Source organism: Lipotes vexillifer, unplaced genomic scaffold (genome assembly GCF_000442215.2).
Source record: "Lipotes vexillifer unplaced genomic scaffold, Lipotes_vexillifer_v1.1 scaffold436, whole genome shotgun sequence".
NCBI classification, from domain to species: domain Eukaryota; kingdom Metazoa; phylum Chordata; class Mammalia; order Artiodactyla; family Lipotidae; genus Lipotes; species Lipotes vexillifer.
The window spans coordinates 19,891-44,900 of record NW_006796005.1 but is presented as its reverse complement, the minus strand read 5'-3'; the positions used below and the strand labels follow the sequence as shown (position 1 = coordinate 44,900).

The 25,010-nt window shown below is 42.4% G+C and overlaps 1 protein-coding gene across 4 annotated transcripts in view; it reads left to right on the top strand.

Moving 5' to 3' along the window:
• The window catches only part of DLC1 (DLC1 Rho GTPase activating protein), a 427,792-nt gene that overhangs the window by 401,671 nt on the left and 1,111 nt on the right, over positions 1-25,010 (top strand). For all 4 annotated transcript variants that reach the window (XM_007468094.1, XM_007468095.1, XM_007468096.1 and 1 more), the window contains 11 exons: positions 4,769-4,850; positions 10,658-10,721; positions 12,437-13,860; positions 14,339-14,515; positions 16,982-17,141; positions 17,244-17,442; positions 19,125-19,338; positions 21,053-21,167; positions 22,780-22,998; positions 23,801-24,018; positions 24,751-24,924. In XM_007468094.1, the coding sequence (XP_007468156.1) occupies positions 4,769-4,850; positions 10,658-10,721; positions 12,437-13,860; positions 14,339-14,515; positions 16,982-17,141; positions 17,244-17,442; positions 19,125-19,338; positions 21,053-21,167; positions 22,780-22,998; positions 23,801-24,018; positions 24,751-24,924 (3,046 nt within the window). The remainder of the gene's footprint in view (positions 1-4,768; positions 4,851-10,657; positions 10,722-12,436; positions 13,861-14,338; positions 14,516-16,981; positions 17,142-17,243; positions 17,443-19,124; positions 19,339-21,052; positions 21,168-22,779; positions 22,999-23,800; positions 24,019-24,750; positions 24,925-25,010) is intronic.

Below are 25,010 nucleotides of genomic sequence, written 5' to 3'. Positions count from 1 at the left end.
TCTGACACCAGGGAAGTCCCTCATGATTATTATTGATCTATGATTTATTTTCAGATATTTTATTATTTACTTAAATATTTCATTAAGGAATAGTGTGGCAACCACCCAAAACAGCTAGGACCTTGATAATAACACACCCACCTGTCTCCCATCCCTCTGCCATCCCCTAGCCGCAGTAACCATCATTCTGAAACCTTGGTTTATCATTTCCTTGCTTTCCTTTTATATAGCTTTATTGCATTTCCCTAAAATAAATATTTTTATAAAGTTGTTTATCTTTATAAAAAGGGTATCATGCTCTATGTAATCTTGTACGATTTAATTTTTTCATTTATTATTGTTAAGGTTCTTCCATACTGTGTGTCCTCATAGTTCATCACCTTTGACTGCTGTGTAATACTCCATTGTGTGGATATGCCACAGTTTATCATATCCACACTGATTGGTGGGCATTTTGGGGTTTTCTTTGTTTTGCTTTTATAAACTGTACTGTTGGGAATATTCTTGCACTCTTTCAGTACACGTGAAATAATTTGTCTTGCGTGTATGCCTAAGAGTAGCATTACTGGGTGATAGAGATGTATGTTCAACTTTATAATGCAAGTTTTTCAAAAGTTCCTGTGCCAACTTTCACTCCTCCCTGTAATATATAAAGATCCTGTCTATCCACATGCTCTCAACCCTTGATATTGTCAGACTTTAATTTTTGCCAATTAAATGGATATAAAATGATATCTTATGGATTTTGACTGCCATTTTCCTAATTTTTAATGATAAGGCACATTTCTTTGTGTCATTTGGCCATATATGTTTGCTCTTCTGTGAAATATCTGTTGCCCATTTTTCCCCTGAGTTGATTGTGCTTTTTTTTGATGATTTATAAGAGCTCTTTATTCTAGTAAATACTAAGGCTTTGTTGGTCATGTGTCATAGATATCTTTCTCCGCTTTGTCATTAGGCTTTTCACTTTTCCATAGATTGCCATTTGATGAATATTATTTCTCCTATGTTATTCGATTTTTTAATTAAGATAAAATGGACCTTTTTTTAAAAATCAAGACCTAGGCTGACTTTTTTCTAGTTCTTCGTTTTCTCGTTAGCGCTCTGGGCATCGCTCAGATGCTGAGGCTGAGGACGATGAGCTCGTTGAGTCTCGCTCATGCCCTGAGCATCAGGCTGCCCAGGGTGGGCAGAGTGTGCTCTGTGCAAGGCGAGGGGAGGAGGCTGTTTATTTAAAAGGGAGGCTTATTGTTCTCTACATGAAATCATTAAAAAAAAACTACAGTTGTGAACTCATGAGCTCTATTTTATGGGTGATTTGCAAGCCAAGGTTGGGTGGATAGTGAAGTGACTCCTACCTTGAGAATAAATGACTTCCAAGGCCTCTTCCAACTTGAGCATTCTTTGTTTCCTTAACTCTACCGAGATGACGGCACCTGGTGTCTCTCATTCATCCATCCCTCCATCTATCCATTCATCCATTCATCCCTCCATCCATCCAGCCATCCATTCAGCTAATCAACAAACCAGTATTAATTCTGCACCAACAGGGATGCCCACCACTGTGGTAGACGCTTCATATTTTATAGAAATAAAACAGTTCATACCTCAAAGAAATTGCCAAAAATCTCAAAAAGCAAGCATAATATTGGTTAATTTTCATTTAAAGAATACATCTTTTTTATTATCACTTAAGAGGAAGGAGATGTTGGGAGACATTTAGCCATGATGTGACAAAACTGCTGAAAGATCCAGGTTAAATGATGTCACTTCAGTCTTTTCACCAGGGATGTTCAACTCTTCTCACGATAAATAGTGATTTTAAAACGTGTCTTTTGCTCTTCCGTCCTTCTAGGATGATAACAAGCAGGCTGCTTCCTGTAGCAATGGCAGTGGGCTCTCAATTGGAGCTGGTGGTCACCAGCATCCTTCTTTAACACACGAGCAAAACGCCATGAACCCGTACTAAGAACGGATACAGGTTTTCAGCTTGGAAATGCTAGCGTGGTCGGCAGGGATATAGAGGGGGTTGGGGTGCTCCCCGGAAGCAAACTGGGGCGAGACCACCACAGAGGTCGTTTTACTTCCCTGGCTCACTCGGCTAGTTTAGTTCCTTACCTCGTTTATAATGCCTGCCCTTCCTCATTGTAGCCCAGACTGAACGTAAGATATTTCTCCGTGAAGATGGGTTTAAAATTATTTTATAGTTAGACTATGTAGAATATCTTACTCTTCCTCCATTTCAGAGAATATCTCCAATTCCTTTTTCTTTTCTTCTTTCTTTTTAAGGTGTTTGGTTAACCTGCATGTTTATTATGGTGGAGTTGCTTATCCTGCCTTTGGGAGAATTTTTGACCTGTTGCCGTTTACAGCATCTCTGTCTCTCAGTAGAGCTTTGGTGGCGGTGGGGTGCGGAACAGCATTCTATTGGATTTTCAGTTCACAGCTCTACTGGAGATAAGGAAGGATAATTACATTTGCAGTGGTAGTAACATGCTGTCCTTTTGTTCTCGTGTTTTGAAATTAAATTTCCTTCAATTATGTCAAGTTTTGGTGTTGATTTGCTGCCAAGAAGCCCTTTCTTCTGATGTGTATGTTTGCTAAGATCCAGTTCCGGTCTGTGTCTTACATCTTTCCAAATCCTAAAATGCAGACTGTATTTTCACAAGTTACATTTTGGGGTCCCTTGACATTTATAAGTCTTTTGAAGCATAAACCTACTTTTGAAGTTATACTGTACATTGTTCTGAGCATTTATAATTTCTCCCCTTCATCCTACCCTTATGTGCAGGGTGGGTACACACACACCACATGCCATCCCACTCATTCCTTGATTCCTGTTTACCTTTATTTCGGTCCTTGACAATATAAACATCCTGCCCTTAAACCCAAGCTGAAAGATTAATCCTAGCCTGAAGAACTCTGAGAAATACAGAAAAAAAAAAAAAAAAAAGATGTAATTATTTCACTCTTCTCTTGAATTTAGTCCCTACCTATCCTAGAATTTTTTTTTTTTTAAACAGAATTTTAAAGTTAATTTGGATCAGGAAAGTAAAATACAGCTCTGGGTACACTGAGTTAGGAATTGCTAATATAACAGAGTTGCTTTCTCAGATGCATGTAACAGGCATGTGAACTTTACGATTTACATTTATTAAGTATTAAAAATATATTTTTTAATATCAGCTCTGTCCTTTAATACTTAGAGTGCAGGTTATCTGTTCAAAGTGAAATACAATTGCCAGAACCTTCAAACAGCTTTACAGTCTGGCTTGCTTCTATTTACTAATAGTTTACATTCACTTGAAGTCCTCTCTTTTATTGCCCCTATAGTGGTGCCACTAATCATTTGCCTAAGAGACTTGGTCTATAAGGTAATGAAGAGATAAATCCTGTGATACTGAATTTTATGAATTTCTTCATCAATGTTTAGGCTCTAGCCATTCAGAGAACAGGATCGCTAATCTAATGCTAGCTTTCAGAAAAAAGAATAGACCAAATACTCATTATGTTAGTTTTCAACATTATTTAAAAAAAAAAAAAAGGTACTCATAAGTGTAGTCTCTGGAAAATAGATGACCAAGAATAAGGAGCTCCATACCATCCTGTAAAACCAATGATCCTAAGTTAGAAACCATAAAAACGTAAGCAACAGTCATGTGCTCCCTAGTCAACCCCTGAAGTAGAACACTGTTAGCTACTTGCATCTCCAAAACTACCAATAGCCGTGTCTGTTTCAGTATATGCAGCATTAGCCATTTGGGGGGCCAAAGCGAGTTTTTGGTTCTGTTAATCCTGGTGTCCTGCAGTGCTCTTATTTTGCCTATTCCTAACCCACAGAGTTGCATAGCAGGACTCTCCCTCATGATATTTTATAAGCGTTTTACTAGGAAGGCCCATTATTTACCCTAAGTGCTTGGAACACCAAAGAGGGATAACTTGCTTTTATCTAGTGGCAATTCCAGAGCTGTTGCAAATTTCCGCAGCGGGGCTGCTGGTCTTCTTCCTCCCTACTCTTCCTGGAGTGTATTTATCAACAAGGGACAGAAAAGGGAATTCTTTCATTGAGTTGACTTTTCCCCCTTTTTGCTTTTCGATTTTAATATAACTTACGTGTTCTTAGAGTAGTGAACTCTTCCAAGGATGAAAGGATTTGGGATTCTATTGTTCTACAGCTGCTTTAGAGCTGGGCTTTTGTTTTAGTGGGAGTTATATAAACTCCTGAAAAGCCATATGGAAGTGCTAGTATTTGTTTAAAAATAGCACATCCTTAATTCTCGTTAGCTTTTGATGTCATGCAAATGGTTGGATTCCATTGACAACTACCACAGTTCTCTAGATCTTTCCTTGGCTCGGTTTTCTGTGACCTCTTCCCTGATCAAATGTGAGCAAAGACACACATGGGAGGGAAAAAACAGCCGCATTACCGTGAACATCCTTCTGGTATTCATTCTGGTTTAAATTATAATTTACATAGCAGAGGTCTGTTGCTTGCTGATGTGTTTAAAGGTGGAACAGTGTTTTGAACCACTTATCTTTGACAACAGATAATTTGAGTCTGCAGACCACTTTATTCCAAGCTCCTTTAGGGCACTGATGAAATTGCCTTAAGCTGCTTTACATACCCACAGCACTTGATAGGGAGTGAAGTGTCCTGCAAACAGTAAGTATTCAATAAATTACCTTGTTTTCTTCCCTCTGCTAAACTGCGCTGGATTGGAAGAGCTTGGGTGCTCAATAAACGTATTTGTTTTTATTTTTCTTATAGATCTCCTGTTCCCCATTGATATTTCCTTGGTCAAGAGAGAGCATGATTTTTTGGACAGAGATGCTATTGAGGCTTTATGCAGGTAAAAGGAAATGTTCTGTGTGTTTTCTTTCTCTTTTCTTCTTTTCAAAGAACATAGTACTTATCACTGATGAGATTGCTTTTGTTCTAAATATGTCAGGGTTTTGATCCGTAAATGGATATAGTGATTTACTTCATTATAAATCATAGGCCTTTTGATTAGAATAAGTAACTTCCTGTCATTTAGTATTGCCATTCAAATAGCACTGTCCTGGGATGTGCTCATACGACTGCTGGAGCAGATAATGTCCAGCAAGTTTGAAAACTTGGAATAGGGGGGTTAAGGCAGTGCAGTTGACTGTGCAGTTCCAGCCAGGTACCCTCGCCGAGTCAGAGCCGCTGTTGTATTGAATGGAAATGACGCTCGGAGAGACAGATGGAAGTAGGGGCTGTGGCAGACTAGAGGCAGGAGGGCCATTGCTTGAATTCCAGGAAAGCATTTCCGCAACTCTTCAGCTTCCCCAGGCACACCGTCCTAACAGTAGGGTTAACTGAGGCTGTAAAGTAACTCAGCACAGCCTTTAACATAAAGTAGACAGGCAGCAAAGGAGCATTGATGGGAAATGTGAACAAAACTGTTCAGAAACCCATGTTCGTGGTGCTGGTGGATCTTCAGGCTTAGGAGCAGCTTGCAGGGTTTAACGGAATGGAAGTAATAAAACACGCAGCAGAAAATGACGGGACACTGATACTCCTCCCTGACTCTTCATGACATATTATTCATTTTAAGTTAATCATCCTTTGGTTTTTTTTCTCAAAACCTATAAACCATCAAAGCTGAACTCTGGAGAAAAAAAATTATACACGGACAAAATTCACTTGTTGATTTGATCGTAAAATTAAAACAGTTTTCTTTTAATTTCAGTATTAATTTTAACTTGGAAAAGCATCATTAAGGTTGAATGGCACCCAGGATTTATTTCCCCTTTATAGGCAAAGAATGCAGTAGCTTTATGAAAGTACTATTTTTGCCTCTCTTATGTAATACAGTGTTTTTTGAAGCACTTAAGTTAAGCAGGGGTTTTAGGGGAAGATAGGTAGGATGTGTAGAATGGAGTAATAGACTAGTTCTCCTGACTTAAGAAAGAAAAAAATGTCACATTAACCACAGAAATACTGTCACTTTTCAAATCCAATGGAATGATTGCTTAGAAATGTCCAGGGTTTGTACACTTTTTCTGGAAGAAACTTAATTCCAACTCCCCACCCCACTCCCTAGAGTGTAATATCATAGCTATGTCATCTGGAATGAAAAAATTTCACCAACACAGTTTAAGAGAGAAAGAGTCTGCATCTGGAATATAAACTACTCCAGACATTTTTGAAATGTTTGAATGCTTAGCTGTGGAGCAGAATTAATTTCTTTTCAGTTCATCATTGGTGATAATGCATAGAGATGACATCACTCCTAAGATGTAACCTAGGAAATATTTACTAGGTTACTGCGTCAGATCATGCATTTCACACATTTCAAGCTACTTAGTGAGCGTGCCCTCTGAACAGCAGCAACAGCTTAGGAATTCCTGGGTCATAAAAATATCACTGCAGCATTGCAACCCAAAGGATCGTGATTAGATTCTTGAATTTCTTTTTCTTTTTTTTAAATATCAGTTTGAAACGTAGTTTCCCTCTTCTGGGGATAAGGGCATCCTCCATATTTTGTGATTTACACTGGCTACACTGGCTCTTAGCTCCATCAGAGAAGCTGCCTCCCTTTAAAAGGAGTAAATCTATACTCTTAGATCTTTTGCGAAAAGAAAAGCCTGAAAACAACTAGACCTTGATCTCTTTGGATTCTGCAAGTGTATTCTGATTCGGCTTCAGTTTCTCTTATGTGTAGAATAATATCTCATAGGTTAAGTGTAAGAAGGAAATGCAGTGATGGATGTCAAGTGCTTTAAAAATTATTAGGCCTAAAACCGACACCCAGAGTTGAGTATGTGAAGAAAGGCTTGAGGTTGGGGTCAGAACTCACAGGAACAGTCATCAGCTTGTTTGTAATGGAAAACCCAAGGTCTCTTGTCCACGTGTTCGCATAAATAAACTTCTCATGGCAAATGATTTTCCTTCGAGAGGGCTAAACAAATGTTCTGAAGATAAAGGTGGGGACAGGCATCTTCCTTGAAAATGCACTACAGGTCCTGAGCTGTCAGCAGAGTAGTTGAGGATGCTTGTTTAATTGATGATGTGATATTCATCTCATCTGCTAGACTGGCCTCTTCCATGTACTCTCAGCCCATGAAATTCAAAGGGCCAGCAAATCTTGAATCTACAGTGTTGTTTGAAATTTTGCCTTGTCATTCATCAAGTTTTTTTCTAGATGGACGGACTTTTTTGTAGACCTCCATCTTTTGCCTTGTTGAAATATTTTCAGCAGTTGATTTTAAATATATACGGTAATATAGTTACAAAAACGCAGCTGAAAAGTTTTACCTTAATAAAATCTTATTAAATATTTAATATTTTTACTTTAAGTAAAACTTTTTTAGATTTGTTTTCAACGAAATAATTGTTACATGGTTTCTCTTTCCTGCCACCCCCCTACCCCAGCCCCCCCACACACACACGGATGGAGTACTCCCATGTACACACTAGTATACACTCTTATGTTCTGCTTAATGATTATTATAAACATTCATGTACTTAGAACTTTTGCAGATCTTAAAGCTCCTTTGGTCAAAAATCTGGTAGGAGCTGATCTCTTAAAATAGTCTACTTAGAGCAGAAAACTTGTAGCTTAATGTTTTCTTGAGAATGTTAATGATACTGCCTTCAATAGTTTGTAATGACCAAAAGTTATAAGTATGCAGCTACTAGATTTTTTGGGTTTAGATTGCTAACCAACATTCTTACACACACACTTGTAAGGGATAAACGTACTTGTTTCCTTGGAGAGATTGGCTTTTGTCCCAATCTTGCTAGCTTTGCTGTATAATCCAGCCCTGATGATAAGGCCCAGATTCTGAGAGTATCACATTCAGTATTAATACTGGAGGAGTAATTCGCTTGTCTTGATGCGTATACAGGTGATAATGCAAACTGTGACCTACTCTTACAATACCTTTTATGAAATGTTCTTTCTCTTTATAGCTTCTGAAAAATATCCCATCTCGCTATCTTCCTTTGGGATTACAACTGACTCCTATGAGTACAGCAAAGAATTATGCAAATAAGGTGATAATCATGTAATGACAAATAGATATCCGTAGTATCATCTCCAGTCTGCACTTTATTGTAAAACAGCCCTTGAAGTGCCTAAGCTCTGTGAAGCAGCTGGCCACATAGTAGATTTCAACTACGTTACTGTTTTGGTCCTATTAAAAGAAAAGCAATTGCATTATTGCCAAGAAAATATCTTTAAGGATTGGAACAATTTTTATTTGTCAGGTCTACTTGGGAAATCATTCCTTTCTCCTTTCTCACTTCTCTTCTGCTTTCCCTGTTTCCACTTGGAATACTTGAGGCCCAGATCCCTGCCTGCCATGCTTTTATCAGGGCGCTTGCGGCTCCCTCCAGCAAAGCTCTTGAACCTTTGATGGCTCACCCTGTGCTCCCTCCCCCCTCAGAGCAGAGTACAAGTTGCCCAGCAGATAAGACTGACACATTCCTGAGGAGCTGAGCCAGTGAGGGCCCTGTGGGGTGGGAAAGGCCAGGGCTTCTAGACAGACAGTGGGAGATACCAGTGTTCTGCCACTCACTGGAGGGAGCCATACTTAGGATAGAAGCTGCTCCCATGTATTATCATGATTAACATTTATTTTAGAAAGGAATGCAGAAGATATTGTTTTTGAGGGCCAGAGCCACCATGTTTTAGTCATGTGGCCTTGGACAAGGTTTGTGTCCACTCCAAGCCCCCATTTCCTCATCTATAAAATGAAGATAAATAGTAGTATCTCTACCATAGGGTTGTTGTGAGGATCAAGACGAAATAACACACATGAGGCTCCAGGCACAATGCCTGACCTAGAACGCAGCCGCGACTCGGCAAGCCAGAACTCCTACCTCGTGTCTGTAACGTCTCTAAATCGGTAACATCCCACCACTTTGGAGGTTCCTAGGGGTCAAATGAATCCCACGGAGACCTCGGGGAATAACTTCTGGGCTTCAGTTTCGAAGCGCCATTAGCTTGGTGCTATGGATAGAAAAAGGTAACACTGACCTTTACAAAAATGACCTGCTTGGCCCTTTCCGTTTGACTCAAATCTGGAGCTTGTGAAGCAAGTCCCTCCCCCACCCCTATAGGCATCCACGCCTAGTAAACTGGGTTATAAACAACCCTCAACCATTACAGCCCAAATGATGTCAAGCGGGTATTTGATTAACAGGTTTGATTAATGAAACCCAGACCTAAGACTAGCTGTGACCCTCCCGATTCTTTAAATCTTAAAAACATTGAAGAACTAAAACACTGTGGGTAGAAGTCATTTAAGTAATGGATGCCCCTTAGAGAGGGACTTTATATCCACTCGTTTTAATGTCTGTGGATGGTTTTTTTAGTTATTTGTTTTCTTTCCCTTTCCATCATTAGAGAGAATTTTCCTGAACATAGGTGCTCTGGGTTATCTTTGTTTATCCTATAAGCAGGCTACCACATAATCTATGAAATCAAGGGCAGTCTTATCAGCAAGTAAAAATACTTTCTACCCTCCTGCATCCAAGTTGTTAGACAGGCTGCAAGAACAGGATCAGAAAGATAGAGCCTTGAAGAGGACTCATGTTCAGTTTGAGTTTGTGTGCATTAAATGCACTTGTCCTGTGGAATTGGAAGAATTGCAATCTTAGGAAAAATTGGAAAACTGATGGTACCAGACGGCAGATAGGTTAAAGGTCCATTTGAGGAAGACTAAGCGATGATCATCTGGAAGATGTTAGAAAGAACTGGGGCTTGAAAAGCTGTCCTGCAGACTTTTACATGCCATTTATTCCTGCACGTGTAAAGGGCTTCTTTTTTTCAGCTATTTCATTACTTACCATTGAGGTGGGTTTTGTTTTGTTTTTTTTTAAGTATTTCATTTTCAGTGAAGCTAAATTACTTCCCTAATTTTAAATTATTACTCTTTGGCAGGGGTAAAAAATATTCAGAGTAAGAATGTGACTCCTGTTCCAAAGAAGAACCTGATTCAAGTGCTTATGTTTGAACTCTTAAAGATGTTGACCCTTGAAGCTGAAGTATACAAATTTTTTAATTAGTCATTTGTGCTGTTGCTGCGACTATACCACGCATTATCCTGTCCTGTACGGGAAGCTGTAAAAAAGAACTGGCTGTTAAAGAGGGCTCAAATTTCTATTAAGAACTTACTGCATTTTTTAACAGGCTGTCTAAGGTTTTTGTTTGTCAGAGATTATTTTTATATTTGAATTTTGATTTGAGATAGAATACACTTTATTTACCAACAACTCTGCTTGGTTCCTTGTTCATGTTTCTATTTCTGTGAAAGAAGACATCACTGCCTTTTATTTCTTGGCACTGGGTGGAGATACCTAATGACTCGACCTAGGGGTTGTTGAAAGAATAACTGTCCTCACTGAGGGTTGTTTGTTCTGTGAGGAATAAGAGGCACCAGACAGAACCACCACAGTGTGCCATTTTACTATAAAATAGTAATATTAAATTTAAATGAGAAAACTTGTGAAACATAAATATTTTTAAACTGTTCACTTTTTAAAGAAGTTTCAAGTACTCTTCTATATTATAGATACTAATGGATTCAAAGAAACTCGATTAAACACATCAGCTGTTTGGAAAAAATATTTATCCACCCATCAGTGGTTTCCTGTCTCTGCTAATGTTATTTCTTTGCTCTGTAGGCGTCTGAATACTTTAAACAAATGCGCGGTGATGAAGCTGGAAATTAGTCCTCATCGTAAGAGAGTGAGTATATAAAATGTATAGCATGGTGGGAGGAAAGGGGGCAGATCAAAAACTGGATTATGAATTTTGTGATAGATTTTGTCTCTCAAACTCTTACTTCCGTGGTCCAAAAATATAGACATTTTAAGTGTCATAATCCGGTCACGTTTACCAAAAGCTGTGTGGCCTTATGTAGTTGAAACCAAGAGTTGCAGCCAGCCAATAAATTGTGTCTTGCCTGCTGTTTTTGATCGGAAAAGATCATCTGTGATTTTTGCCTCATTAGCTCAATGCCTATGACATATTAAACGGACGAGGCTTAAGGAATTCCGGTGGCTTCTGCATCGCCTCCTTACAGAAATTAAAGCTGAACTTCTTGGGAACTCTGTCTTCCCACATGTAACGGTAACTGTATTTTGAAGCCGTAGGGATGGCAGTGAAGGCTGGCTGGTAGGATATGGAAGAATAATGGAGATTTGGAGGGAGAAAAGGAATGAGAGGAGGAAGAGGGAGGGTGGGAAATCCCACACATTCTAGTGAAATGGTGGCACGTAACTGATTCAGATGGTATTTTCTTCTGCGTATGAAATGTGAGGACGTCTTACGAGATCTTAGGAGAAGAGGTGGGTGTAGTAGTGGGAGTGAGTGTCACAAATTAGAGTAAACAGGAGTAAGTTTGGTCAAAGAACATATTTCTGACTGTTCAGAGTACCCATTTTAATTATCTAACCTACAGCAAGTTGCCTTCTTGGGGGAGTTAAACCTTTTAAACAAATGAGCTGGAACCTCACACCCGCTGAGCTGTGGAGAGGAGCCTGCAAGTCAGCGTTTAATGCTCTCCACTCACTGTCCTGGCAAACTCTGGTCACAGGAGATTCTCCACACCAGTGGGAAGGACATGCTTCACACTGAACTGTGCCTTTTGATATCCCGCCTCAAGGGCTTTGATGCAGTGGTCTGTCACACGGTAACCCTGAGTCCCACCAGTAAATCAGGCATCAGCAGCGGAGATGTTACTTCCTGTTTGTGAATGTTACGTGCTGTCAGGACTGGGTATTTGTGAAGCCTTGTTAAAAGGCTGGAGCATGTCTGAGGTTGAAACGTCACAGGACACTTGTTGGCATTAACTCTGGTTCCCGTGTTGGTGGGGGAGGGAACGAAAAGGAACAGGTAAGAGGCTGAGAAGTACCCACTGACCCACTGAAGAGATGGGATGGCTCACCTTGCTTTGTGTCTCCGTTGATCTGTTAGAGGAGATCTTGTGTACTTTTAGGGTAGCTAGAGATTTCGGTTACCCCTCTTCTTAAAGTGTTTGAAAACCACCATTTTAATTGCAAAAGGGAATATAAACACATACTATCAACAGACAGCAAAATTAAAGGCAGACCAGAGGGAGTCCTACCCATTGCTAACTCCAGTTCAAAATATTTTACATGCCTGGAATTTTCACAGATCTCAGAGGTTTCCTCTGTGAGCAATTAAAGAGCAGCCTGTAGATCCCAGTGTTTCCATTAAATAACTCCTATTTAGCTTGAAACACATGGTCAGGCTTTTTCCTGTTAAATTCTTTACATACATCTTGGTTATTTTTTTAAAATAATCAAATAAAGATGCAAGGGGGGAAGTGACACGGCTGGCGTTATGATCAGTCTCCTGGCCCCTGGCCCTTGGCGCACATACTGCCCCCTGCGGCCTGCCAGTTCCAGGGGATGAGCGGTTCCGTTCTGTCTCTGCAGAGTGAGGATTCGGACGAGGATGAGCCTTGTGCAATAAGTGCCAAATGGACTTTCCAGAGGGACAGCAAGAGGTGGTCCCGGCTTGAAGAGTTCGATGTCTTTTCTCCAAAGCAGGACCCCGTCCCTGGGTCCCCAGACGATCCCCATCTGAAGAACGCCCCCAGCCGTGAAAGCGTGCTGACGGACCTCAGCGAGCGCCAGGAGGTGGCTTCTGTCCGCAGCCTCAGCAGCACCAGCAGCCTCGCCACGCCAGCGACCCACCTCGGGGGCGCGGCGACGGCCCGGACTAACTCCATCACCAGCGTCTGCTCTTCCGGCACCTTCGTAGGCAACGATGACTCCTTCTGCAGCCTGCCCTCTCCCAAGGAACTGTCCAGCTTCAGCTTTAGCGTGAAAGGCCACGAGAAGAACACCAAGTCCAAGACACACAGCCTGCTGAAGCGCATGGAGAGCCTGAAGCTCAAGGGCTCCCACCACAGCAAGCACAAGGTGCCGTCCAAGCTGGGGCTGATCATCAGCGCGCCCATCCTGCAGGAGGGGGTGGACGAGGAGAAGCTCAAACAGCTGAACTGCGTGGAGATCTCCGCCCTCAACGGCAACCGCATCAACGTCCCCGTGGTGCGGAAGAGGAGCGTCTCCAACTCCACGCAGACGAGCAGCAGCAGCAGCCAGTCCGAGACCAGCAGCAACGTCAGCACGCCCAGTCCCGTCACCAGGACCCGGAGCCTCAGTGCCTGCAACAAGCGGGGAGGCATGTACCTAGAGGGCTTCGATCCGTTCAATCAGTCCACGTTCAACAACGTTATGGAACAGAACTTTAAAAACTGCGAGAGCTACCCGGAGGACGCGGTGTTCTACATCCCAGAAGATCACAAGCCTGGCACTTTCCCCAAAGCCCTCTCCAACGGTAACTTCTCTCCCTCAGGGAATAACAGCTCTGTGAACTGGAGGACTGGAAGCTTCCACGGCCCTGGCCATATCAGCCTGAGGAGGGAAAACAGCAGCGACAGCCCCAAGGAGCTTAAGAGACGCAATTCCTCAAGCTCCATGACCAGCCGCCTGAGTATCTATGACAACGTGCCCGGCTCCATCCTCTATTCCAGTTCCGGTGACCTGGCCGACCTGGAGAACGAGGACATCTTCCCCGAGCTGGACGACATCCTCTACCACGTGAAGGGGATGCAGAGGATAGTCAACCAGTGGTCGGAGAAATTTTCAGACGAGGGAGACTCAGACTCGGCCCTGGACTCGGTCTCTCCATGCCCGTCCTCGCCCAAGCAGATACACCTGGACGTCGACAATGACCGAGCCACCCCCAGCGACCTGGACAGCACGGGCAACTCACTGAACGAACCCGAGGAGCCCTCAGACATCCCGGAAAGGAGGGATTCTGGGGTCGGGGCCTCCCTGACTAGGTCCAGCAGGTAAGAGCTTTTCTTCCCTTCTCCACCCACTTTGAGGAGGAGGGATCAGGAGGAGGCTGCTTCTGCTTGTTGCCTAGGGAAGTGGGAATAAGTCCGGCATTCACAGCCACGAAAGTTGCTAAGGAAAGTGACAGACGGGGAAATCCTACCACCCTAAAAGAGTGAACACTGTTCAGTGGGTACCAGAGCTTCACTTTGGGAAGATGAATGAAGTAAGCTCTGTGGAAGGATGGTACGGATGGTTGTACAACACTGTGGATGTACTTAATACTTAATGTATTTAACTGTGCACTCAAAGTGGTTGACAGTAGATTTTATGTTATATATATTTTACCACAGGGGGAAAAAAAAGACTGGAATGGAAGTTGAGTCTTCTCAGTTCCTAAGATAAGAGGCCGGTGAGCGGCCCACTGCTGACTCTGCATTGACCCATTAAAAAGCTTTCGTACTCACTCACATTCCCTGCCTTCTCTCACAGGCACAGGCTGAGATGGCACAGTTTCCAGAGCTCTCATCGGCCGAGCTTAAACTCTGTATCGCTGCAGATTAACTGCCAGTCTGTGGCCCAGATGAACCTGCTGCAGAAATACTCCCTCCTGAAGTTAACTGCCCTGCTGGAGAAATACACGCCTTCTAATAAGCATGGTTTTAGCTGGTAAGGGTTTAAACTGTCAAGTGAACTGTATTTGAAAATGTTCTCAACCAATGCTATCCCAACACTGAGGATATGACGGTTGCATCCTGTATCTTTAGTCCATCATCCTAATGCAGTCAGTTTCTGCATTCTTGAGGTTACATCTGACACTGCTTAAGCCAATATAGCTTTAGGGAATTTCCATCAGGGTTGGCTGAGTTTTCAGTGCTCTGAGTAACAAATCGCCAGTTGATGGGATGAGAATGCTCTACTCTTCCATCTCATTGTCCAGGCGCTTCCTTCCCAGTGGTGGGAATAGCCCACCACAGGCAAATACACGTACAGGATCAGATCATAATTGGGAAGGAAGGGAAGAAAACTGTTTAGATCATAAGGTGTTATGAGACCAACTTTGAAATGCTTCATGTACAGTACCTGGTTTTGTACCCCTCTTTTTGCACATTTTTAGAAATCATTTTCGATGTGAGTATTTGCAGCATCACAAAAATCTACCTGAGCTAAAGAGTTTAGTTTTGTTTTTTCCAACAGACTCTTAAGCAGTGGATAATCATTTTAAGGAATTCACCACTCTAAGGTATCATAGACTAAAATAATATACGAAGATAAAATTTATTGAGCTGTCCATACTTTCAAAAAGTATGGCCCTTGGTGTGTATAGTGTGAGATGTAGACTGTCAGGCTGGATGGGTCATGGATAGGACCCATTATGTGCATATTTTAATTTTTCTACTGAGGGCAAAGCAGAGAAATGTCTCTACGTTGACATCCCAGCGCATTCTGCAGTGTCAGCTGTGTATCCTGAAGTCTTTTCACCAGTCTAAGTGTTCACTATCCAGTTGCACAATTACCGCTCTTTATAAAAATGGAGAAGTGGCCCAATTCATGAGTAGCGCTCGGTAGCAAACCAGAGAGTCAGCGGAGCAGTGTAACCCTTCTCTCTCCAGCTCCTCCCCTCCTTGGGACTCATAGTGAGGTTAACTTCGGCATCAAAGCATCTCCTGTTCAAAGGCTGTTATTATGTGAGCCCTGCTAAATACAGAAGTTGTTTGTTCTGAATGACAGAAATAAGTATTGACTGGTTTATCCCCACATGCTTCAGATTCTCGGTGGAGATCGTAATGTGTTCCTTGCACATTCTGCCGCTGGGCTTTTCTCCCCCGACAAAGCGAGTATTATGCACACTTATAGCCGTGATACCATATACTTAACTGTATGGAAACACACATTTGGCTGTGTGCTTCAGTTTTTCCTTTCCTAGAGCTATAAACAGTAACACGCCATGGCTGTGGTGTAAGCACTCAAAAGTCACGGCAGAGTCTGCCTTGCGCCGTGTTCCTCTGTGCTTCGAGTCAGGGTTTCCCGGCTGGCTATTTAAAACTGCATATACTTTACGTTCTCATTTCTGGGTTTCCCCCACCAGCACCACCGAACCCTCAAGAATCTGAAAGCCCATAATACCTCCTGGGTTCTGGTCAGTTTTTCCAGTGAGTCCAAACCAAATGTTAAAGCCTCGCCTTGTGGGATCCACGGAGTGAGGAGAAATTCTACACAAAGTTCCTTTCCTGTTCGGCCTTGCCCTTCCTTGTCCCATTTAGAGAGGTCATTTGTAGAGCTGAAATTTCTGCTTGACAGCATTCAATGCATGACATTGGTTTCCTGCTGCTGCATATACTGCTCCGGCTGGACCTGGTGTCAGGACTCCAGGGAGCCTGGCGTAGGCTCACAAAACCCTCATTGTTCTTCTCTGTCTTCCTTTAGAAAGCTAAAGATGTTATATTCTCTGGGGTCATCAGCAGGAGAATTTATTTTGACTTCGGGTCATTAGCTTGGCCCCCACTGTTGAGCTCTGGAGGTGGTTCTCATTATGTCAGACCAACATCATGCATCTGCTGTTTTCTCGTCCTGATCTTTTTTCTACCCTAAATACTTTGGATCTCATCAAGAACCTAGAAATGATTCTTGTCCATTTTCAGGACAAATAGGAGCTTGTCTTTCAACTCTGTCCTGAAGCTCCTACTTAGGGTCTTGACTGTTCTTTTCTCCTTCTGTTCCTTCCTGTGCCACCGTTTTGTAAGGAAGCCCATCACCTCCCTTAGGAACACAAACCCAGTTCTCAGAGTTACCAGTGGAAGGAGAATCCCCAACTGAGGAGCTGTTACTGGGCCTCACAGCCCCAACCCTTAGAGGATGTAGAACATCACTGTCCAATGGAACTCTCTGTGGTGGTAGAAATGTTCTATATTTGCACAGTCCAGTATGGTAACTACCAGCCACAAATGGCTTGTGAGTGCTTAAAATGTGGCTGATACAACTGAGGAACTGAATTTGTACTTCTGTTTGATTTAAATTTAAATAGCTACCTTATTAGCACAGATCTAGAGCCCACAGGGTTTAACTGCACAGATGGACAAAAACATAGACAGACAAGTAAACATATCCTTCCAATCCCCAATATTTTTTCAATAGGGCTGTGCCCAAGTTTATGAAAAGGATCAAGGTTCCCGACTACAAGGACCGGCATGTATTCGGGGTCCCTCTGACGGTCAACGTGCAGCGCACGGGACAGCCCCTCCCCCAGAGCATTCAGCAGGCCATGCGCTACCTCCGCAACCATTGTCTGGATCAGGTGAGAGCTGCTGCCTGCAGGTCCCGCTTAATCATGGGAGGCCAGATGCATGCATCTTCTGGTTTTGCAGTGAAAAAACGCTTAATGTTTTTTTTCCAATAGGTTGGACTCTTCAGAAAATCGGGTGTCAAATCCCGGATTCAGGCTCTGCGCCAGATGAATGAAAGCACCATAGATTGTGTCAGCTATGAGGGGCAGTCTGCTTATGACGTGGCAGACATGTTGAAGCAGTATTTTCGAGATCTTCCTGAGCCACTAATGACGAACAAACTCTCGGAAACCTTTCTGCAGATCTACCAATGTAAGTGTTCTTTGATCTTGACATTGTTGGCAGTGGGGAAGAGTGGGGTCAGCCGAAACCTGTAGCTCCTTTGATGTCATTCTCTTGGACCTACGTGATGATCTCTTAGAAATTCGTCATCGATTTCTTTCTTCCTTGCCTTCTTGTTTGTGGAACAGGTTTCTGTGTACCTGTTGAATAATGCAAAAATAGATTTCCCTCGTCATCATTCTCTAATTACCGAAGCAACCGTGCATTTTTACATTCTGATCCAGGAGCTCGTTTTTTTCATTCGTTTCCAGAACAGTGTTATCGAAGATACTTAAAAGAGCAGATTCCGAGATCTCTCTCTCTGCCTTCTCTGTAGGCATTTCAGTTGCTTCACATTTCTCTAGCAGGGCCTGTTGTGTTTAAAGTTTCACAGGTGTCTGTGTGTTTTATCTTGCTGTAAAACGAATAAATAATCTTTTTCTGCTATTCATCTCAGCTTCTACCAGAAATACTTGGGAAGACAATACCCATGCCCATCTCACTTTTAAGTAAAGCTTAAAGCAAACAGTGGTCTGAATTAATGATCAAGATCAGGATTATAGCTTTTACAGCCTTGTGTTTTTCTTGGCTCAGTGTGTTATTACAGCAATGTAATTTAAAAGCAGCCTCTCTCAGTGCTTGAATTGTCTTTAGAATTGGCACGTGGGATTTTATTTTATGAGAAATGGAGTTGGTCTGGTTTATTTCATTATTTGTTTCGTCCTTTCAGATTTTATGAAAACACAGGTCACATTTCCCCTACCAAGTTATTTGTTATGTATTGTAACCATGGAGCTGTTTAATCAGTTTGTCCTATGGAGCTGCATTTGAGTGACTTCAGTTTTCCACCACACGCCTTTTAAAAGAAAAATTTGCCTAGTAAAGGAGACCTGAAAGTTGTGTTCCACATTTTCTACGTGTATTATTTTATTTATTTATATATAGTACATTATAATTGTATTATACATATATTATATAATGTTATGTTACATTATATTGTTATATTATTTATATTATATATTTTTTATGGGTTTATTTCTCAAGCATGTATTTTTATAGTAGCCTCTCAGTAGGGCTTTCTAAAACTTAAAGAAATTACTAGTTAAACATATCTGTTGTTTAAATGGAATATTTTAGCAGCTTCCTTTCCCCATTTAAAGAATGAGCAGATCAGTTGAAATTGGGAGAGTCTGCTGAGATGCTGAACATTTTGTAGCCAAGGTGAAGAAATCTCGGTTCTCATCCTCTTGTATGTCTTTGATAAGATTTCTCGTTGAAACTAAACAAAAGTATAGCCTATAATGTTCAGTAATTAAGAATGGTAAACTAGGAGTTTCAAAAAAGTACTTAGAAAAGAAAGAACCGTAAAGAACTGTAAAGTAAAAGAAAAGAGCAGGCATCATCTGGAGCTGCACTCTGAGGTGGATTCAGGAGTATATTGTCACTGTGGGTTTTTAAAAATTGTAACTCCTCCACAGGCAGGAAGTACTTGAGGGTGGTGACGCTGGTGGTCATCCCTAATTTCTTCCGTATTAACCTCAAGTACACTTTTTGCAAGTGCTTGTTCAGTGCTGGGCTGAGGTCTTTGATGCCGCTATTTGCTTTGGGACGTTTCCTTGCTAACGTACATGGAAAACCACTGGGTTGATGGGGTAAATGCGGGTGTCGTGCAGATGTGCCCAAGGACCAGCGCCTTCAGGCGATCAAGGCCGCCATCATGCTCCTGCCTGATGAGAACAGGGAGGTCCTGCAGACGCTCCTCTACTTCCTGAGCGATGTCACAGCAGCTGTGAAGGAGAACCAGATGACTCCCACCAACTTGGCCGTGTGCTTGGCGCCTTCCCTCTTCCACCTCAACACCCTCAAGAGAGAGAATTCCTCTCCAAGGTACGGGTCCAGTAAGCTGCGCACGTGCACGGTGAGACGCGCACGCGTGGTGGTGAGACGCGCACGCGCATGCTCGGTTCTTTAGACAGAAGAAGGCTCCGTTTCCTTGTAGGGCTGTCCCTGTGTTTTTGTTGGATTCATATTTGAATCCAGCAAAAAGGAGTTTCTCCCTTGTGCTGCTTCCATTCTTTCTTCTCGGCCCTGGGGGTGTGACTTCGTAGACAATCTAGTTTCAACCAGGTTTTGAGAGAGATGTGCATTACTGCTTTGCCGTGGCAGGTGTTTCCCCTGATCCTCCCCCCAGTGCTCTCTGTAACATTGTCATCATACTTTCTGCCGGCAAACAGACAAGAGAGTTTACAGACCTCAAAAACTGGATGGGGGACGAGAGCCCTGCTGCCTTGGCTTCTGCATAAATAAAACCAAGCTGCCGTGGCTTCTTCAGTAGAACCAAGCTGCCGGCCTGTGAGGGAAAGTTGAAAGGAGCTGGATCTGAAATGACTAAGGATGACGTTGAGCCTCAAAGTTAAGACTCAGCTGAGCCAATTGTTGCAAAGTTTCTCCTTAGATGTAGACAAGATCGAAGTGACTGTGGAGGTCCAGGAATCTGGAACATAACAAAGGCTCTTTTGCTCAGCACTTACTCTGTCCCCAGCATGGGGCTACACCCTGGACATTGATTATCTTCTTTAATCCTCATAACAATCGTAGGAGGTGAAGCTCCTGTTAGTATCTATTTTACACATGAGGCAAGACTGCAGGGCAGGTCACTTAAGTAAGTATTGAATAACTTGCCTATGCTGATGGAAAAAATGGCAGAACCAGTTGGATCATCTTACTTATATGAATATTTCGTATAAAGGCCTCATGGTGAAGTGTCACTAACCCCTTTCTGCTAAATTCATCCTGCTGATCCTTTTCCTCAGCTGTAAAGGAACTTGACAAATATTTCTCAGCTGTAGGCATGAGGCCTGGTTGCGCTAGTGAAGTTAGCTTTGCTTCTGAAAGCCATACAATGCTTAATTAACTAGTCCTGTGTTTAATGGGATAGAGAGCTAGAGGTGAGCAGAAGAGAGAGATTAGATAAGATTAAGACAAAAGCTCTAGGAAACAATAGACTTTTCTTTCACTGACAGGAGGGGCTCCTGTTAATTTACACTGGAAAGAATGATCTTGTTTAGCCCCTTGACAAGTGCCTCCCACCACATACTCCTCAAAGCTGCCTTTCCTTCCTGCCACCCCTCACAGTATAGACCTTACAAGCTGCCCTGTTTAAATAGGAACCTATTTAACGTGATGGTTTTAAATAACCTAGATTTCATCGGAGACAGTCTCTTCCATGTTTTCTGTGCACCAAAGTAAAGCTCTCCTTAACCACTTAATGACAAATAGCCTCCAGTGAAAGTCTTTTTCTCTCCTTTAGGTTTCCTCGAATAACACATTGATTAAAAATATATATATAATTCGGGGCTTCCCTGGTGGCGCAGTGGTTGAGAGTCCGCCTGCCGATGCAGGGGACACGGATTCATGCCCCGGTCTGGGAGGATCCCACATGTCGCAGAGCGGCTGGGTCCGTGAGCCATGTGCAAGGGAGGTGTGACGGTGACACTAACCTCATTTCACAGATAAGGGAGCCCGCAAAAAAAAAAAAAATATATATATATATATATATATATATATTTGAATCTTTCCCTTACCTTATTTTTCTCTCTAGGGTAATGCAAAGAAAACAAAGCTTGGGAAAACCAGATCAGAAAGATTTGAATGAAAATCTTGCTGCCACTCAAGGGCTAGCCCATATGATTGCTGAGTGCAAGAAGCTTTTCCAGGTAAGGAGATGGGAAGTTTTGTTATTTGTCAAGGATGATGTTAATGAGGACAAAATCTTGGGCACCATACTTGTTCACATCTTTTTTTTTTTTTTTTTTTTTTGGCCACACTGTATGGCATGTGGAATCTTAGTTCCCCAACCAGGGACTGAACCTGTGCCACCTGCATTGAGAGAGTGGAGTCTTAACCACCGGACTGCCAGGGAAGTCCCAACTTGTTCACATCTTAACCAAAAGGTCTTTTCCACAGCTGAAGATTATATATATAGTCTGAGAATGTCTTATTTATATATTTTATAATGTATAAGCTCATTAGAATTAATATGTTGATGAAATTGCCTACCTCCATACCCCTTTACCTAGAAAGCAGAAGTAACAAATTATCTGAAATAAATTCTGTATCTGAGGTGCAGCCGCTATGGAAAACAGTATGACCATTCCTTAAAAAATTAAAAATAGAACTACCTTAGGATCCAGCAATTCCATTCCTGAGTATATCCAAAGAAAACAAAAGCACTAATTCAAAAAGATACATGCACCCCAATGGTAACAGCATTATTTACAATAGCCAATGGAAACAACCTAAGTGTCCATCAACAGATGAATGGATAAAGATGTGGTGGGGAGGGGGTGTGTGTGTATAAAATGAAATACTACTCAGCCATTAAAATAAAAGAATGAGGGGCTCCCCTGGTGGCACAGTGGTTGAGAGTCTGCCTGCTGATGCAGGGGACACGGGTTTGTGCCCCGGTCCGGGAAGATCCCACGTGCCGCGGAGCGACTGGACCCGTGAGCCATGGCCGCTGAGCCTGCGCATCCGGAGCCTGTGCTCCGCAACGGGAGAGGGCACAACAGTGAGAGGCCCGCGTACCGCAAAAATAAATAAATTAATTAATTAAATTAAATAAAAAATAAGTAAATAAAAGAATGAAATTTTGAATTTTACCATTTGCAACAATAGGGATGGACCTGGAGGGTATTATGCTTAGTGAAATAAGTCAGGCAGGGGAAAACAAGTTACTGTATGTTACTGCATACATGTGGAATCTAAAAAAATAAGACAAAGATGAATATAACAAAACAGAAACAGACTCACAGGAATAGAGAACAAACTAGTGGCTTGAAAGGTAAGAGGGGTGTGGGGGGCAAGGGGATTAAGAGGTACAGACTACTGTGTATAAAATAAATAAGTGACAGGATATATTGTACAGCATAGGGAATATAGCCCATACTTTACAATAACTTTAAATGGAGCATAATCTATAGTTTTTGGACCACTATGTTGTACACTTGAAACTATTGTAATAATTGTAAATCAACTAACTGTACTTCAATTAAAAAACAATCTGTCTTCGTCAGTGTACACCCTATTTTAATCCCTTACTCTCCTACTGTAACTTTCTAAAGAAGAGGACCTCACACAAAAATGAGCTTTCTAGGTACCTTTATGAAGGTGATCTGCTTGCGTCCTCACGGTACCACATGAGGTCGGCAGGGACACTCCTCCATCTGTTGGAAGCAGGGGGACTGGACTGCTTGCACTGCCTTGAGGATCTTGCCGCTTCCTCTGATGGGCAACAAACCTCCTTTATGTCTCTTGTGTTCCTCCCAGGTTCCTGAGGAAATGAGCCGATGTCGAAATTCCTACACGGAACAAGAGCTGAAGCCGCTTACCCTAGAAGCGTTAGGACGCCTTTGTAATGATGAGTCAGCCAACTACCAACACTTCCTCCAGGACTGTGTGGACAGCCTGTTTAAAGAGGTCAAAGAGAAATTCAAAGGCTGGGTCAGCTACTCTACATCTGAGCAGGCTGAGCTATCCTATAAGAAGGTATGTCGTCTCCCCGTTGTCAGCCATTTGAATTCTAGTGGTCAGGACTTGGGTTCATCAGAGACGAGTTACCCTTTTGCCAACACAGTTCTCCTTGGGGATCTGTCACCCATTCCCTTCCTTATAGAGCTAGGCGGCCAGGTGATTCATATCCCCCAGGTAAGAGTGGAAACCAGTTCAGTGAGGAATAGTACTCATTGAACACGTGTCAGGGGAATCAAAATATCTAATGAAATCCTTTGGTTCCACAGAAACACACCAGAATTCCCTGGAATGTTTTACTAATGGTATGGGGCCTTTGGGCATTTTGTGACGTGCTTAGATATTTCCATCATTTGATTGGAATCCCCTTGGGCTCTCTCCTGTTCTCAGTCACTCTTCTCTTGGCCCTTTAATGAGCAGGGAGTGCTGGGTGGGTGGGTGGTTAACTTGAAAGCCCCTTAAGGGCAGAGGCATCCTGTATTGCTTTGCATGACAGGTGCATGGAGGTATTTGTTGATTTGTCTCTACCACCTTGAGTAGAAACAATGAGAGCAGTCGGATGGCCATGCAGGCTTGGGAGTGCAGATAAATCTTAGTTTTATTACATTGACCCTAATATGCGTCCCAGGAAAACAGATATAACCGGAGGTGACGCCAGCAGTACTATTTGCTTTCTGGCCTGATCTGGAATGTACTTGCAGTCAGCAGCCTATTAAAGCCAGAAATAAACATTAGGACCACATACCCAGCTAGTAGTTTGCCTTCAGAGTCTAGGTGTGTGGGAATTGTCTCAGCACTGAAGAGTACATCCTCTTTTCAGGTGAGTGAAGGACCACCTCTAAGGCTTTGGAGGGCAACCATTGAAGTCCCTGCATCGCCTGAGGAAATCTTAAAGCGCCTACTTAAAGAGCAGCACCTCTGGGACGTAGACTTGTTGGATTCAAAAGTGATTGAGATCCTGGACAGCCAAACTGAAATTTACCAGTATGTCCAAAACAGTATGGCACCCCATCCTGCTCGGGACTACGTTGTTCTGAGGTGAGAGCTTCCGGATTGATTATTGCAGCAAGGATGAGCCTCTGTGGCACTGAATGTTATAAGATGTTAACATTATTTAAAGTAGAACGTTTGCTTCCAGAAAAGCGTTGAACCCTTCCAAATATGAAAAATATATCCTCATTTATTCCAACAGTGTGTCCATCCCTGAAAATGGTTTGAACTCTTTTGGAATTGAGCTCAGAAAGAGAGGCACATTCCATTGAACGTGTTCAGTGGTAGCTGATTTTTGCCCCCTTTAGGATAGATTTTCTCGTTAGAAACAGCTAGTGAATGCATAAGCCAGGAAATAACATTTGGGTCCCAAGTGAGCTGTGGTTAAAGCTGATTCATATGTGATTCATAAATTCTCTGAAGATATTATTTAAAGAAGAATTCCAAAAATCTTTGAGGAAATGTCACATTATTAGTCCAGAACTTCTCCAACAGACTAACATTTGGATGTCCATGTTCTAATACATCTGTGAAATATACAAAGGGTTTTCAGACCCACTTCAGATGGGTTCTCTTTCCAAGAACTGACTGTGTGAGCTTAAATACCACTGCAGAAGGGCCTCTGTTGAAGTTTGTCATTCAGGAGTCCTTGCACAAGGATGGATGCACGGCGTGGCCCCCATCCTGCCCTTCAGCTGCCTTCTCTAAGAGTGAGGCCCCGTTTTAAACTCGGCTTCCAGGAAACTCCATTTTTTTCCCCCTCTCGTTTTGTCCCTACAGAACATGGAGGACTAATTTACCCAAGGGAGCTTGTGCCCTTTTACTCACCTCCGTGGATCACGACCGGGCCCCTGTGGTGGGAGTGAGGGTCAATGTGCTCCTGGCCAGGTATCTAATCGAACCCTGCGGGTCAGGGAAATCCAAACTCACCTACATGTGCAGAGCTGACTTAAGGTATGTTCTGATGCTGATTTTTTTTTTTTTTTTTTTTTTACATCTTGAGGGGGGGGCATAAAGAAGATTCAGACTTTTTGTTTGAT